Source organism: Grammomys surdaster, unplaced genomic scaffold (assembly GCF_004785775.1).
Source record: "Grammomys surdaster isolate TR1022 unplaced genomic scaffold, NIH_TR_1.0 126029, whole genome shotgun sequence".
Taxonomy (NCBI): Eukaryota; Metazoa; Chordata; class Mammalia; order Rodentia; family Muridae; genus Grammomys; species Grammomys surdaster.
In genome coordinates, this window is record NW_021620842.1 from 5,011,838 (window position 1) to 5,029,123 (window position 17,286).

The 17,286-nt window shown below is 42.7% G+C and overlaps 1 protein-coding gene across 4 annotated transcripts in view; it reads left to right on the forward strand.

The window, feature by feature from the left end:
• Positions 1 to 17,286, forward strand: part of Cdk5rap2 (CDK5 regulatory subunit associated protein 2) — a 185,866-nt gene that overhangs the window by 135,160 nt on the left and 33,420 nt on the right. For all 4 annotated transcript variants that reach the window (XM_028754629.1, XM_028754631.1, XM_028754632.1 and 1 more), the window contains 4 exons: positions 1,419 to 1,992; positions 3,815 to 4,047; positions 11,019 to 11,067; positions 13,188 to 13,366. In XM_028754629.1, the coding sequence (XP_028610462.1) occupies positions 1,419 to 1,992; positions 3,815 to 4,047; positions 11,019 to 11,067; positions 13,188 to 13,366 (1,035 nt within the window). The remainder of the gene's footprint in view (positions 1 to 1,418; positions 1,993 to 3,814; positions 4,048 to 11,018; positions 11,068 to 13,187; positions 13,367 to 17,286) is intronic.

The window sequence follows — 17,286 nt, forward strand, 5'->3', positions numbered from 1 at the left end:
TCGAGCTATAGCAGTATCATGTACCTTTTCCATATCTCATCTTGTGCCAGATACTAGAGAAACAGATGAAGAGCATGTCTACTTGATCACATATTGTGCATTGTAGACATACTGTATTGGGAATACCTCTATTAAGACATGTACCCACTGATGTCCAAAAATCAACTGATGATATTGACATTGTTAAGAAGGATAAGAATGGCCTTGAGACTGTGAGGAACAAGTTGTAGAACCTGTGGCTCCACAGACCACCTTTCTGAAAGCCATCCTAGATCACCTAGTTCAGCTCATCTTGTCTTTAAAGCCTTTTCCTGAGCCAGCTTTTGCTTTGTTGCCTTCTATGATGACATCTTCCATCATTAACGAATTGGTTCTAGAGAAGCAAGGAGCATTCCCTGTTCTCTGGGTTCATTTACTGCTGAGTATATTATTCACTCTTTTTCTGATATTGTTAAATATAATCTCAACAAACAAATACTAATGTTTCTTCTCCTGAGTGGTGTTCTTGCTACTTTGCAAGTAAAATTCTGGAGTATCAGAGTGGCCCCTTAATTTGCTCAAGTAAGGTTATTTAAAACGAAGTGGCAGGTCCAGTGTTGGAAACCAGGTCTTTTGACTTTAAAGAAGAGATTTTTCAGGCCTACAAAGATGTCTCAGTGGATAAGAACACCTACTTACCAAGGACCTATGTCAGAACTTGAGTCTAGCAGCTCACAACTGCCTGTAATTCTGGTTCTGCCACTCTCTCCTGGCCTGCATGGGCACCTACATGTATGTGATGCATAAACAAGGGGGCACATGATTTACACAGAGAAGTGCACAGTCCCAAGGTAAGCTCATAGAAGAAGGAGCATTAGGCCTGAGTAGGGAAGGACAAATAGTCATTCAGGACACAGTACAAGGAAAAGCATGGAACTGTGAAACAGCTTAATATGGGGAGCAGGACCATGGACGGTGTATGGGGCTGGGTTTCTTTCAACATAAAAAAGAGGATGGATTGAGTGGTAAAATAGTATTGCTAGTCAGCTTTCTAGAGTGTAACAAAATTTCTAAGGCAATCATCTTGAAAGAACAAAGTATTTTGGCTTCTGGGTTCAGTCCATGACTGCCTGGACTTGTCACTCCGAGCCTTTGGTGAAAGATAATATGCATGATAAGGTATAGCTGTTCAGCTCATACTGTTTAGGAACCAGGGTTTTGGGGATAGAGTTTTAAAGTCCTCTTTAGTGATGATTTTTTTCTACAAGGCTCCACCTCCTAAACACAGCACAACCTTCCAGTGGTGCTATAAACCAAGCCTTTAATACACAGGCTTTGGGGACATATAAGATCCAGAATTCAACTGTGGGAAACTCTTTGAGTTAAGAAGTTGATTGCAGCAAAGGAGACACTGACAAAGATTAGTATTTGATTTTCAGATTCTGAAATCTGTCCACCTGATGACCTTGCCTTATTACCAGCATGCAAAGAGAACCTTGAAGACTTCCTAGGCCCATCCTCCATAGCCACGTTCCTGGATTCCAAGAGTCAGCTCTCTGTTAAAGTCAGTGTGATTGAAACTGACCAGTCTGAGAATATCAATATCCTCGATGACACAGAAGACTTAAAACAGAAAATCCATGACTTGCAAACCGAACTGGAAGGCTACCGGAACATCATTTTCCAGCTACAGAAGCACTCTCAGTGCAGTGAGGCTATTATCACAGTTTTGTGTGGGACAGAAGGGGCCCAAGATGGCTTGAACAAGCCTAAGGGCCGCATTGATGAGGAAGAGATGAGATTTTCAAGTTTGCACCAAGTTCGATATGTGAAGCACATGAAAATCCTCCATCCACTAACTCCAGAGATGATTGATGGCAGGATGCTGGAGAGCCTCAAGCAGCAGCTGGTGGAACAGGAGCAGGAGCTACAGAAGGAGCAGGATTTGAACTTGGAACTTTTCAGTGAAATCCATAGCCTGCAGAACAAGTTCCGAGACCTCTCACCATCAAGGTATATCCTATTCCTGCTTCAGCCTCCTCCTTAGGCTTGCAGGTTTCCCAGGTGGTTGCTAGGTAGGAGCCTAGAAGCTGTTGAGGAAATGCTATTCTGTGGGTGGGTAGAGCGTCCCCTAGGGAAAGCTCCACCTGGGCTTCAGACAGCCAGGATGAGAGTGAAAGGCTAGGCTGCACAGCATTGCTCTATGCGTGTGCATGTTAGGAGCTGGGCAGCTTCTGAGATTGTCAAGGCAGGTGTTGCCCTCCTCAGGCTGAGGACTCTGTAGAAGCTCCACAGCAATCCGTCGGTGGATTGCAGTGTGTTTACTGATCTGCCTGCTGTGTTTATTTTTGAACTCTTGTTATTGGCTTTTTCCATGTTGTGGAAATAAAATGAATGTCCTAAGCAGATTGGGAAGAATATAAATGTTTTCCATATCTTTACCCTTTAAGGTCATCTTAGAGAAAAAAGCCTGTGTTGAAAGCAAGAAATTCTTGGGTCATGAAGATAATGCTTTATAGTTATAAATATGTACATTGGCTTCATGAGATATGGCAAAAAAATGGGATAGTCTGTAAATTTGACCTTCATTCATTACTAATTTAAGAAAAGCACTGTTCTGAATTGTCAAGAGCTAGAGTGATTTTTTTTTTCAAGGCTACCCAAGCAGCAAGACTGAGGGAGACTTATTTATTTATTGATGGGTTATTGTATCAGCCCTCAGGCTCGGAAGTGTTTGTTTTATTTTGTTTTGAGATGGAATTTCACCACATAGTTCAAGCTGCCCTCAAAGTCATAATCTTCCTGCCTTTGCCTCCTGAGTGCTAGGATTGCAAGTGTGTACCACCCCACTTAGAAGGAACTCAACTATATAACTCCAGACACTCTGAGCAGGAGACATTTTCAACTTGTTTTAGTTAGCAAAGAAACTAAGAGTCAGATTTCTGTGACTTCTCCATGGTCTCAGCCACTGCCAGAGTTCAAGCCTAGACTGCCCAACTCTTAGTCTTCCATGGAACTGGCCCCCACCTTTACGATGGCTATCATGTGATTTCCTTGTAGGTTACTGATATTAACAGTGGTCATGGTGAACAGAAGTGCTTGTCAGGCCACTCTAGATCCAGCTTGCTGTGTCTGTCTGCTTTTCCTCTGAGGAAACTGCAGGCTTGCTCTTAACAACTCTTGGGCCTGCATAGAGAAGGGTGGCACCTGGTGGTGAGGAGGCAGTATTGTATGATAAAGCTTCACAATCTGTGTGTTTGAAAAGCAAAGCTTTACTTCTAAATACCTTTGAGAAAGATTTTCTTTTCTGCATGAATCCATTTGTTAGAAGCCTGGGAGAACCAGGAGACCTAAGATAACTTGTTCCCATGACTGATAAGATCTAATCACTCAGGAAGGTGGTAGCCAGGAGTCCAACTCTTTCAGTTGGAAGCAGGCAGTCTTATCTTTTTACCCTTGCCATATACATATTTGTACTTGGTGAGAATTTTCAGTGGGTCCCTGACCCTTGGGGCATTTGTTTCTACAATTCAGAATAGTGTCTTTGAAGAGTGTATGGAAACTAATTGTTCTCCTGAGTCTTTGCCAATCTGTGCTTTAATTGGGGGCTTTCTAAGGTTAAAAATATTGCAGAAGAATCTCTGTTCAAGCATTTGTTGGCTGTTTGAACTCAAAGAAGGAGTGACCTTGTACAGTTTCAATTTTTCTAAAGTATATATGCTTGTACAGCTGTGGGCATTCAGAAATTATGCTCTGTCATTTTTCCAATTAGTGTTAAGGTCACAAAAATTCAATTCTAAAATGACATACACATTTTCCTTCCCTCTTTTATCAGATACGATTCATTGGTTCAGTCCCAAGCGAGGGAGCTTTCCCTTCAGAGGCAGCAAATTAAGGATAGCCATGACATCTGTGTCATTTACCGTCAACACATGAGTACCATGATCAAGGCATTTGAGGAGCTTCTGCAGGCCAGTGATGTGGACAGCTGTGTGGCTGAGGGCTTCCGAGAGCAGCTAACACAGTGTGCTGGACTCCTAGAGCAACTGGAGAAGCTGTTTCTCCATGGTAAGTAGGTAGAGGCACTCACTGTGACTTCAGTGGGTACTGGCAAATTTGACTCCTTGGCTTTGCTGTACACACTGACCTGGCTATTCTACCATTAAGCCCAAACAGCCTTCTTCTTCACAGTCCTTGTACTTTGCTTCTTGTTCTTCCTTTCTTTTCTTAGTCATCCTATTGGGTAAGTACTCCTGGATCATCTCTGTAAGACAGCAGCACTCCTGTCACTCACCGACATCACTGTCCCCTTTCCTGCTCCATTTTTCTTGGTTCTCATAGTCAGGAAGTGAGTGAGTGAGTGAGTGAGTGAGTGAGTGAGTGAGTGAGTGAGTGAATCCAGCCTTATGGTCTGTAGCGTGGTCCATGAGAAGAACTACTTTATCTATGGTCATGTTAAGAATGAATGGCCATGCTAGGGTTTTACAACTGCTCTCTTAGTGTAAGTCTGTTCCCTCTAGATTTATTTGTATTCTTGGTATTGTAGACATTATTTGGTTGAAGCATCACAGTGCCCTAGAAATTGGACAATAGCTCAGTGTCATAGTTACTGTTCTATTGCTATGAAGAGACACTATGACCAAGGCAGCTCTTATGACAAAGAAATCATTTATTTGGATTTTGCTTATAATTTCAGAGGTTTAATCCATTGTTGTCATGGTGGGGAACATGGCAAAATGAAGACAGTATCTAAGCGCTGCATCATGATTTGTAGGGGGTGGTGAGCATGACACTGGCCTTGTATGGGCTTTTGAAACCTCAAAGCCCATTCCCAGTGACACATTTCCTCCAATATGTTCACATGTCTTAATCTTTATAATGTTCTCAAATAGTGCCACTTCCTGATGACTAGGTATTCAAATATATGAGCCTCTGAGGGCCATTCTGATTCAAACCACCATACTCCGTTTTGTTAGGCCTTGGCTTTGTGAATGGCATGTGGTTCTCATGGCCAAGTACTTCTGGTCAGGTGTGTTAATGGTAAATTGAGGCTAAATCCTCAGAACTGTGTGCTTTACAGGTTAGGAAACTGGCCTTAACTGAGGAAGTAAGTTTCCCAGAGACAGAGGGCTCTTGGTAACACCAGGTTTAACTGTTCTTCTGCCTCCATTCACAGAGAACAGATAGTTTACCTTGGTCCCTGTATGAACAGTTTAATTCCAGGATAAACACAGGGTAGTTCACCCATCTGGTAACTATTAGTGGTTTTCCTAAAGACCTGTCATAGACTGCCTTCCTAGCATTTGTTCCCTAAGCGCTTTGAGGATCCAGGTATAGGACCACTAGCCTATTTGCAGCTTTATAAAGGCTGTTCTCTCTGGCTCCTGTGTTCTAAATAAGCTCGCTTTCACTGACTAGAGCAGAAGTTACTGGGTGGCAGACAAATCGAACTGAATTGACCAAGCCCATAATGTTTTGTTATGTTTTCTTCAGATGGCTCTGGCCCTGGCCTTGGCCAGAAGGTGAGAGGAGAGTGCCTCTGGCACCAGCTGCTCTCCCTCTTCAGCTGGCTGCTCAATGACTCTCTCAGCCAGAGTCTGACAAACATCCCACTTGTTGTTTTCTCTGGAGGAAGGAACATTTCAGAGTTGGCAGATGGCACAAGTTTAGAACCTCATTTTCTTCAAGATATAAAGGCCACAGGAACCTCACTGCAGCTTCCTCCCTTCATAGGGAATAAAAAGAAGCAGAGGCTGATATTTTTGGGATGCCGGTAAGGGGTCTGGCTCTTGAGTTATGAACTGGGTTTACAATAAAGTAATTGGTATGGAATGTAGTTGTATGGCACAAGTTGTCAAACATTTAAATATAGACCCTAAAAAATACCAAGCATGTTTACTATGGAATGATAGATAGGCAAACACTACTCTGATTGTATCATTTGTGTAGCAATGCATGGGCAGCCTTGAGTTTCTGTGCCTGGACCCTTTAGGATCATGTGTTTTGGTTTTTTTTTTGTTTTGTTTTGTTTTTTTTTGTTTTTGTTTTTTTATAGCAACAGACTCCTTGCAACCTTTTCCTTTGCTCAGTGATTGATAACAGACATTAAGCTTTAGTGGCTGCAGAACATTTTCTATATAAATGTCCCTTGCCTTATTTGATGATTCCCAGAGGATGGACGCTTAGGTTGTGTCCATTTGGGGACTGTTATAAAGAACACTGACTCGGAATATCAGAGCATTCTTGCTATTTCTGTCACAGCATTTGGTTGGCAGAATCTAAGAAGCAGAGTAGGTAGTAATGTCCTTTCTTGACGCTTACTAAGGGCAGAGCTGGGAACTAGGATCCCATGAGGGGTCTGGAATCTGAAAAGATGATATGGAGTATGCATTTTTCTGGAGTGAAGGTCTGTAGCTTTCAGATCTCCCATAGGAGTAGACACAGAGTAGATCTGTAGCTGGAGTTGTAGTCAGGTTTCCCAGCATAGCCTTATCATGATGTCTCCAAAGACAAGTTGCATCTGAGGAACACAGTAATTGAGCAAAGTGCTAGAATTGGTGTAGGGACAATTGGGAGATAGCCCCTCAGTGAACTTGGTATGGCTGTCAAGGTTTAGCCACTTAAATAGAAGCCAGTGACTAAGCATCCTTTGCCTTGACACTTTTCCTCACTTCTTCTCAAGACTTCTCCTGGTCTGATGTAATAAACAGTGCGGGGATGCAGAAGGCAGCTTTCATGGTATGTTTGCTGTATTCTCAGCACAGGAGGAAATATGCACTATCCTAATTTCCTGTGAGGAACATAGGTTAGCTCACTTGGACAAGGTCACACGGGAGATGGCAGAGTCTGAATTGGAGATTTTCTTTGACAGCCTGTTCTAACCACTTTGATATATGTGTCTCTGTCTCACTTCTGTCAGACTAAGTGTGCTGACCAAGGGTTCCTGTTACATTTCCCGTTCTGTGACTGTTCAGACCTGTGCCTTTCCACACAAGCTGTACGCGCTCTTTACAGAAACTGTGCTGATCCTCTCAAAGCTTTCTTTGTTCATCCCAAGTAGAAGAGACAGCTTGTTCCTGTTCTTCACTCTGGGTTATCTGCAACCCACACATGACAGTCTTTGACTTTGTGGTATAGGCTATGAGAGGGATGCTGGAGCGGCCTTTGGAGTCAGAAATTGGAGTTAATACTCTGGTTTGTGGGTCATTCAACTTCAAAGGTCAGATATCTTCCATGGAAGTAATAGCACCTACCTTAGTAGAGTTGTTTGTAAAGATTAAGTGAGATTATTTTTAGTGTCTTGTATTGCTCTTGGAAACATTGGGAGTTCAGGAGGTGACAGCAACGATTGAAAGAGGTGCCTAATCTGACTACAGCTTGATATTACCATGATTGGTTGGAATCCATGGGAGGCCTGCCCTTTTCTGAAGAGAAACCAAGGAAGATTGGGAGGTGTGGTAGAGGGGAGGTAAACGAAGGGAAAGACTTGGAGAAGAAAAACTTTGGACAGGGTATGAAAGAAAGAAGGAGGAGGGAGGGAGGGAGGGAGGGAGGAAATAAGTAAGTTTTGGTTACAACAGTGGCCCAGACTGTCAAACAAGGTGTTCTGACTCCTGTCACCACAGACTTACTTCCTCTATATAAAGTAGTTCTTGCTTCAAATATGTAGCCCAGATGCCTGACATGGTGGTACAGGTTTATCATCCCAAGCAGGCTTGAGGAAAGAAGATTGTGGGTTTGTGGCTACTGGGGTACATAGAAGATCCTGTCTTAAAAGCAAACAAATGAACTGGTGGGGTGGAGTGGGGAGGCACAAAGCTCCGTCCATCCTCCTCTAATTTCCCCTCTGGCTGATGCTGGACTATGTTTACTTTTCCTAGAGTTATCTTACCACCACCAAGCTGCCCCTCCTCACCACACCATCTCCATGGAGGTGAGCTCACCGAGGGCAAACAGGACAAGTTCCATCCTTGTATCCTCGGTGTGTGCCAGGCTCCTGAGAGGAGCCTTGGTGGACAGGAAGGAAAAAGACTGGGCTTTCGTTGAAGATGTCAGGCACTTGAGTTTGAGTTTGGGGAACACCTGGAATCTGGGTGACGAATTCTATGCCAGAAGAGGCTTCTGAAGAACCTTAGGGGACAGGCTGGTTCAGCCATTCACAAGTCACTTTTTCATTGTGGTCTTGTTTGTCACCCAGGAAAGGGAAAGCTAGCTTTTTTTTTTTTTTAAATGTCTGTTTTAAAACATGATACTCCCTCCCTGCATGAGCTCACAGTTCTTAGGTTTGCCAGAGAGCTGGAAACAGTGTTTTCGAGCCATGCATCCCAAGCTCCTGCAATAGCTGACAGATGGTCTCCTGCTACCTATGTGGAAGCAGTTTCCACCAAGAAACTCAGTTTATCAATTGTTACGATTCCCTCATGAATCCCACAGTGACAGCCCTTTGTCACTTCTCTTTAAAAGGACCCTATTGTGATGGAGGACTGGATGTAATACAAGCTACTCAAAAGATCTTTTATTTAACAATGAGCGAACTCATTCTGTTGGTGGCATTGGGGCACTTCCTTCTGTGGGCATGAGGCCAGATCTTTGATAGTTTTAAGATGAACTCATGGTCTGGAGGCTCAAGATGCTTTCAGCTATCCTAGACCAAAGACATCTGCTGTGTTCGTGAAGGAGATAGCTCTCAGTGCACAGTGATACCCGTGGATCAGGCTATCATCTTGTGTTTGCTTGGAAGTACTTGAATAGCTTCTAGCTGTTGGCAAGGCTGAGCTGGTGGCCTATCTTCAGTTCTGAGGTTGGAGGCATTTCATCATCTGAAGGCTGGTGAGCAGCACCAGTGCCAACTAGGCTGTTGTCTGACCCATCCTTCACTCTGGGACTTTGAGATCTGGTTCAGTCATTGTGACTTCCTCCTTTTGAGGAGGAGTACAGAGGACACACATAGGCACTAGAGACTTAGAGCATCTACCAGACTAGTAGGCTGCCAACTTCTGGAAGCCAGAGTCTCCCTAGTAGGGGAAAGATATGACCAAAAAAAAATCCAAGCATAGATCATTGGATGTAATACAAGCTACTTTCTCCGAGCTGATACCTGCAGTGAAGTGAGAATGGAGCACAGAGCCTTGGACTTGCTGTTCCTGCTGTAAAGTGGAAGCAAGTTCTGGCACTCTAGAACTATAGTGAACCCAAGGCAGAGAGTACATTCTAAAGGAACTGTACTCGGGCTGGGGCCTCTTCACTCGGGCCATGTGTCTTTTTTCTGTGGGTAACAGTGCTATTAGGTATGTGCTGATCTGCTGGGATAGAGATGGAGCCTATCTGCCACACAGGCCTCCCGGTGAGAACTGTGAGCTGAATCACGATGTAAAAAAACGTGCTTGCTCTGGTGCTCTTTTTCCTTACAGGTGATATTTGGGGCCTTTTCCTCCAGGAGCTTAGAGCACCGTGGGTACAGTCTAATTATAGTCTCGTTTTTCAAGGCAACAAGAGAAGGGCTTTTTTTTTTTCTTTAGCCATGCATCAGTTTCTTCAAAGAGCTCATCCTTGTCTGCAATTTCCAGAGTTTTGAAGTATTTTTAAAATAGAGTTGTTAGTTACTTTGAAATCTGGGCCTGTATATCCTTTCAAATGATGACACACAAGAACAGAGCACAGCATCTTTTTCCCAACAGCATCCTGTGCTTTATTTTGTTTTCTTTTGTTGTTTCTGTTAGTCATTTCCCCTGCTGTTGACAGTGGCCTTTTCAACTGTACTCAACTGCACTTTTCAATGCTGCTTTCCCCACTAATCTCAGTTCTGAGAGTCTTTCTCAGGGAAATAATTTAAATGCAGATAAATCCATGTGCACGGATATATTTGTGTCATTTATTTACTAAAATGAAAATTTGGAGATGACCTAAATACCCACTAGGGAACTGCAAGATGTAGTCCACGTGTACCTGCCATAGAATGTTAGCATGATCTTCACAATGGAGGTCTCTAAAGCAAACTTAGTAGGAGAAATATGTATACTAAAATGAGTTGTACAAAAATGAAGTCTGCATCATCTCTGCCCACATGCATGGAAGAGAGAACAGAAGGCAGTTCAAGATTGTGCCAGCTTGGGGGAGGGGCGGGAAGAGGGAGGCTTTATGATTCTGTTACTCACTCCCCATGGTGAACATATATTCTGTTAGTGCCACAGGATATTTGTGTTCTGTTCTAAGGTACTAGGGATGGCACCCAGAACTTCACATATGCTGCACTTTACCACTAGCCCGTACACTCTACCACTACACTTGGTCTCTAGCCCTTCTTTTATTCTGTATCTGTGTATGTACCTGTTCATGTGTGTATACATATGTTTTTGCAGGTGTGTGTGTGTGTAAAAGGTCGGGGTTGCTGGAGTAGAGGGCAGAGGTTGATGTTACATGTCTTCCCTGTCTTCCATATCATTCAGCTTGGGGAGCACTGATTTTTCTAGACTGCCTCTCCAAGAAGCCCTGGGGATCTTCTGTCTCCCTCTCCAGTGCTGGAATTATAGGCATAAGCTACTGCTTTAAATATATATATATATATATATATATTGGTAGGTACTAGGAATCAAACCCTGGTCCTCATGCTTGTATGACACTTTACTATAGGTGTCTCCCTAGACCCAGCAGCTCATCTTGTGCTTTTTTTTATTATGTAAACAGTCTTACTAAGTTGCTTAAACTGGCTTGAATTTAGGATCCTCCTGCCTTGGTCTCCAAAACAGCTAGGATGACAGGCCTTTGCAGCTAGGCCCTGTTGTTATCTGTGTTTAGAGATAGGAAGGAGCGGCATCCAGAGAAGCATTGTGGCTGGTTTCTAGGTTTAGTCCTGTCACCTGGACCCAGTGCTTGAGCTAGTATGAGTAAACTGAACTCAGGGTGGTCCCATCCCCAAGGTCTAATTGTTTTCAGGAGCTTTAAATATACAGGTCCATGGCTCTGCAAATACCTGAACAAGGAAGTACTAGCAAACCGTTTTGAAAATTGTTGTCATCCTCGGATGTTCTCTCTGCTTCCAGGAAAATCACCCAGAGTGGAGCCACATCCCCAGAATGAACTGCTAAAGAGGTGAGTGTGTAGCAGATGCTGAGAAAACACCAGGACTGTCCAGCTTTGGTTTTCCTGCCAGTTCTTTTAACTTAAGGCTCCCTTTCTTTCTGTAACTTTGCTGCTTAGTTACATGAGGCACTTAACTATGTGGTTTGCACTACCTTCCCATTTGGCTCACCCCTCTTCAAAGAGTACAGCATTGTCTAGTACCAACTGGGATTTACCCTTATTGCTTCTGACACCAAGGCAAGCATTTCCATTTGCTGTTCAGAATGAGGAGCCTATGGGTCAGAACTACACACCAGCTATTAAGTGGTATAGCTAGGACCAGAACTCAAGTCTTTTCTTGCTCTGGCACCAGTTTTTCTGCCCTGCCTTTTAAGGAAAAGAATGAAACATGGATTGTATACTTCTTTTGGCCAACTGGCTGTACTGAGGACTTGCCTTCTTCTGTCCAAACGTTTTGATGCTCCAGATGCTGTGGAATACTTTCTTTCATGTGTGTAGCCATTAGGGTCCCTGGGAGTGAAATGAAGAAATGGATCATCTGGGATGCAGAAACATAGATGTCATCGGCATCACCGAGGCCACCAGCATCATTACAGAGAGCAGGCAGTGGGGTGTCCCTATCAAGGTTTCTATGATCATGAAAGAAATACTCGTTCCTCTGTAGTATCACCAAAGATCCCTCCTAGTTCAACCTATGCATCCATTTTTATTTCACATCCTGCTGGCAGCTGTGGAGATGGAAAAGCATGCGTCATTGAGTGGCACTTGTCCCACCTAGTCATGGGATCTGAAAAATCAAAGCAGCTGTGCTGGGACCTCCCTGGACTATGTCTATGGTGGATACAAAAGAGACATGGCTGGAGGGGCAAGCTGGCCCCGTGAGTGGTCCACAGGAGCTGTGTTAGGAATTCTCAGCCCAACACTTTTCTACAGGACTAATGGGGGCCTGAAGTTAGGGAAGTAAGGGTGGAACTTTAGTGGAAGGGAGACGAGGAACCTCTTTCAGTCCTCTTCAACCAAGTATGTCTCTCCTTGCCATCTCTGGCAGCTTTGCTTTTCCTTCTGCTCCATCATTTTCAGCTGTAGACTCAGCACTCAGGTCATTCCTGAGCTAATGAAGTGGGTACACTTGGCCCTGCTGTACATTCACAAGGCAGCAGCAAGCCCAGCATTCATCACACTGTCTGGGAGCAGCTGCACTTGTGTTTACCTGTTAATGGATACACTGCAGTTTCAGAGTCCTTTGCTCTTGTCTAAGTGCATGAATAAGGAGATTGGCCACTGATAAGTAATAGGGAAAGGGCAGTGCAAAGAGCTTAAATTAAGGAGATTCACTTGAGCTTTTCACAGTGTTCGGGTGGGTTTTCCTAGTGGCTTACCCCGTCTTTACAAATACAGCTTACCAACCAAATCATTGCCAGAATGATGATATGGGAATCTGCAGGGGTATCATGAAAGCTTACAGATTTTTAAGTCTAAGGCCAACCTGTGGATTTGGATGGACTCCTATATCCTCTTGAGTCTGTGGGGCCATGCAGATCAGATCTGAGTGGTGCCACTTAGAAGCTGAGATGGCCCCTGGCTCATGATAAGCCTTGGCTACCTCAGTTGTCAAGGGCATTAGTGCTTTTTTCCTCAGAGGGTGTCTGTGAGGACAAATAAAGACCCAGAACAGAGAGAGCAGCACTGGGACGGAGCAGGACTTTGTAACAAGTGCCACCGACGTGTGCCCCGACTGAAGCTCATTCTGTTTTCAAAATGTCACTGCTTAGTGTTATGAGGAAACAAAAGGGATGGCTGAAGTTGCATGCGTTGGGCTGTCACAAAAAAAGAGAATAACCCTAAACATTAAAATATGTTGTCGAGTTTGGGATCAGAATGTGACATTTCATTTTTAAAATTTTAAACATTAATTTCTCTTTTTTTGAGGATTTCATATGAGTATTCTATTTATATCATAGCTTTTTCCATTTAATTTCTCCCATGTTCCCTCCCTTCTCATATTCATGGCCTCTTACTTTTGACTTATAATTGATACATATATGTTTGCATATAAATTTATAAATACAGTCTACAGTATATGATCTCAGCAGGTTATAGTTGGAAATGACTTGTCTTTCAACTTGAAGGTTCAGGACTGAGGAGAACAACTTACCTTACCAACATCTCCTGCCTGAATCTCCTGAGGCTTCTGCCTCTCATGCTCTGTCAGATGACGAAATGTCTGAGAAGTCCTTCCTGTCCAGAGACCCGAAGCCAGACAGCGAGACTGAGAAGTACCCAGCAATGACGAGCAGTTTTCCTCAAGGTAAGCAAAATGTCACTAAGCACCTGAGGCATAACCAGGCTGTCTTGCCTTGGTAAGAATATTGGGCTCATGTCTGACCATTTTTGCCAATAAAGGGAGAGCCTTTAAGGGCCAGAGCTGCTCATGGAGGGTGATTTATCACTAGAAGGACCCATGGTGTGAAAAGTGTGGGTGGAAACGAGGAAGCCTTGCTTGATTTTAAATGATGACTTGTATGGTTTCCCATTCTGTTCTTCTCACAGGCTGGCTTGAAAGCCTTGGGGTTGATTGCTGTAGTTAGTTGCCTTCTTTGGTTTCTACACATCCTGAAACATGTCCCTTAAGGTGTGACTCTTGGCTATAAGGTCAGGCCCTTTGTTTGGGTCTACTCAGGCTGCTGCAGTTGAGTCCTAGAGACTGCAGACAGCACAAACCATTCCTCATAGGTCTAGTATGTGAAAAGCAGAGGACAGGGTGCCTTATTGGCAGTGAAGCTGAGTTCTAGTGAGGATTCTCTTCCCACTTGAATCCTGGAATAGAGAAAGAAAGGTCAGGGGAACTTTATTGTGGTCTATGCCACAAGGACATCAATCCTACTTATAGATACTGCATCCTTATGATCTAATTTCCTCTAGCGTCTCCATCCCCGATCCATTACATCTGTGCTGAGGTCTTCAATCTAGGACTTTCAGAGACACGTATGTTCTGCCTTGCTCTGCTTCTGGATATGTACTGAACTGGCAAAATCAGCTTCCCAGGGACTGTCCACCAATCTCTTTTCACCTTACCATCTCAGTTTCTTCTGTTTGGGTAGGAAATTGGACCTAGTGCTTGTTATTCCATATGTTTCAAAAATTCAAAGGACCATAGAGGTAAAGCAGATGTGCTAAGAAAATAGTGAATATCTGTAGCTGTGCAAGGTGTGTCCTCCTCAGTTGCCCAGCTCTGCTGTGAACCACAAAGTGGCTATCGATGATTAGCATGGTCCACACAAGATGCATTTACAAGAAGATAATGGGTCTGGACCAAAGCCTGTATATGTGTAGACTTTGGACATGTCTTGATGGTCTCTGATCTCCTGCTTATTCCAGGGAATTTTTTTTCTAAGGTGCCACAGTGGCAAAAACTGAATACTAACACTTTTTGCTGTAAAAAGAAAAATCTTGTTGACACTACATAAACCATTGCTTTCAGAAATAGTTGAAGCTTTTGACTTACATGGCTAGATTTCTTTTGGATGGAGATGTTCCTCTGATACATCAGTAAGATTAGAGTCAAGCCTTTGGCCCAAGGTGTTCTCTGAGATTCCTCTGGACACTCATGTTCCACATCTTAGACATAGCTAGAATTTCACATGCACATTCTTGATAGAACTCAGGGACCAGCCAGGTCTTCTCGTAACTAGTCACATGGACCTCATTTCCTGTGAGTTATGGGGTTATCTCTCAGATTTTTGTGAATTTGTGAGTACTTAATTTCTCTGTTACTTCTGGTTCTGCCTTCATCTACTTTAGGTTGAACCATAAATCATTTCCTTCCTTTTATACTAAGTCCACTGTGACACTCAATCCCTTTCTAAGATACTGAGACTGCTGTATGAGGCCTGGTCACATAGGTATACTGTGCCCCCAATATGCTTGAGAGCTAGAATCTGGTAGTCATTATGGCAAAGGCTTTGGGTCATTCAGAGGGAATGTGATCCCTTGTTTTCTATGTGTCCTTGAACAGAGCTCTCTTCTGCCTCTCACTGTATTTTGTTTTTAATATGGTAATAGATATAAGATACAATAGATAAAAAATTGATTTTTCCAAGTTTCCTCAGTGTTCAGGCCCATCTCCTGGCTTTGTTCTGTGTAGGATGTGCTGGGCTGCCTCAGCCACTCATGTTCATTTCTGGCTCTGTTTTGAGTAGGAACCCAGCTCTCTAGAGCCGTCCAAATACATCCACTGTTTCCTTTTTTTGGTTTGCTTCTCTTCTGCATTTTTGTCTGCATTTGTTTTCCCTTTTGTCATGTTTATAATCTGTATAGAGAGATAATTCAGCATTTTTTTCTTTGCTCACTTAACATTCTATCATAGACTTTCTGACATGTTGTTAGATTATGTCACTTTTAGTGGCTTTAGAACAGTCCTTTGAATGGCTGAGCTGTAGTTTTCCTTCTGTTCCTAGTTCAGCATTTAAGTCATTTCTAGAAATTCACAATTGTAAACAGTGCCGGGGGGGGGGGGGCCCGTGAACACAAAGCCTTCCTCTTAATTGAGGGCATTTTCTTAATATAGATTCTCAAAATTAGAACTACCTGGCAGAAGACACACATTTTTTTTTTCTTCTTTCATTTTTGTGTCTGGTAGCTTTTTATAAGATTTATGTTTTTTATGAGTTAACACTTATGGAAGAGTTTACTATTAAGACAGGTAGATCCATTCCTCCCATTTTGGAAAGGCTAGTATAGTGTTTCTTTCTTCTCAGCATGGCTGCATAATTAATACATAGTGTCTAATTCCACTGGGAGTGTGTCCTCCAGCTCTTGTGATAATTCTCACTCCCAGCCAAAGACTCTGTGAAAGATGGCTTGTTTGGAGCAACATCACTCCACAGCCTGCACTGTGTGGTTCAAGTAAACCAGCAAGGAAGGTTGCAGCTCAAACCAGTGAGCGCCTGGTTGACTCTGGGCTGAAAGGCTTCTGGAAGAAGGTTTGCAAGGGCCCCAAAGCTTCGGCCGGGAGGGCCAGTGCTGGGTACACCACGAGTGTGCACAGACAGTCTTCCCTACCATGCTGCAGTGGGAGGCAGACATCCCACCAAATGACTTGCCACACTTCTGGCATTAATAGGAGATAGCTGAAGGACTGGGAATTAAGTCATCTCATAAACATTCAAATTCATGGCAAAATTACTATTTAATTAGGAAAAGATCTGTAACATTGTGCTACTTTTAAATGAAAGCCATTTTGGAGGAATTAAAACTGGGTCATAACATTAGTATAATGTTTTAAAACAAACATTACTAAGACATACTGAGTGTACCCTAATTGATGAATTAAAGACATTAGTTTTGCCTTTGGATACTTAATGTGATTATGTTTTAAACATTGACTCTGGAAATCTACCTCTAGAATGAAACTGTGTTGCCTTCTTTCTCTGCTGAAGTGAGATGTACAGAGGATAAAAAATTGATGCATGCTCATCCTAGGAAATTTGGAAAAATTACGTTTGTATATATTACGTGATATGTTAAAGTGTCTAATGGGGGTTTTGAGGGACCTGAAATCTGTCACACTGAAGTAACTACAGTTAATAGCTCATTGTATTTGCTTCTTTGGTATGTTTGCTTCTGCTATCCTCATGTTCTTACATAGAGAACTGCGATTATGTTGTAACCAATTTCATAGCTTTTGAAATTTAACATAATAATACATTTTCCATGGTATTTATAGTTTTCATAACATAATTTAATAGCTGTGTAATTCTGCATCATAGTGAATGGATCTCGGTTCAATGAACAATTTGAGATGTTACAGTTTCCTGTTACATATAAAGCTCTGATGTGTATTTCATGCATTCTGGAAAATACCTGTGAGCATTCCACATGAGCTCCTTAAATAGAGTCCTGAAAGTAGAGCAATTTGGGAAATGACATTGGAGAACTTTCCTAACCTAATGATATAAATAGCCCCAGAAGGTTATCCGCATTCATATGCACACAGAGTGATCTCAGAAACACACTTAGTATTACCTTTCTCACTAGCATTCTTTTAAGTCTTAAAATTAATGAGTGATAGATGAATGGGTAACATATTTCTTGCCAAAAAAAAAGAAAAAAGAAAAAACTAGTCTTGAAAAATATCTGGATTCATTATGAAGGTAGTTTAATCAACTCTCAGGCCGTTCAGGCCGACTTGAAAGTGATCTGTTAGTTTTACCATAAGGAAGATTTTAA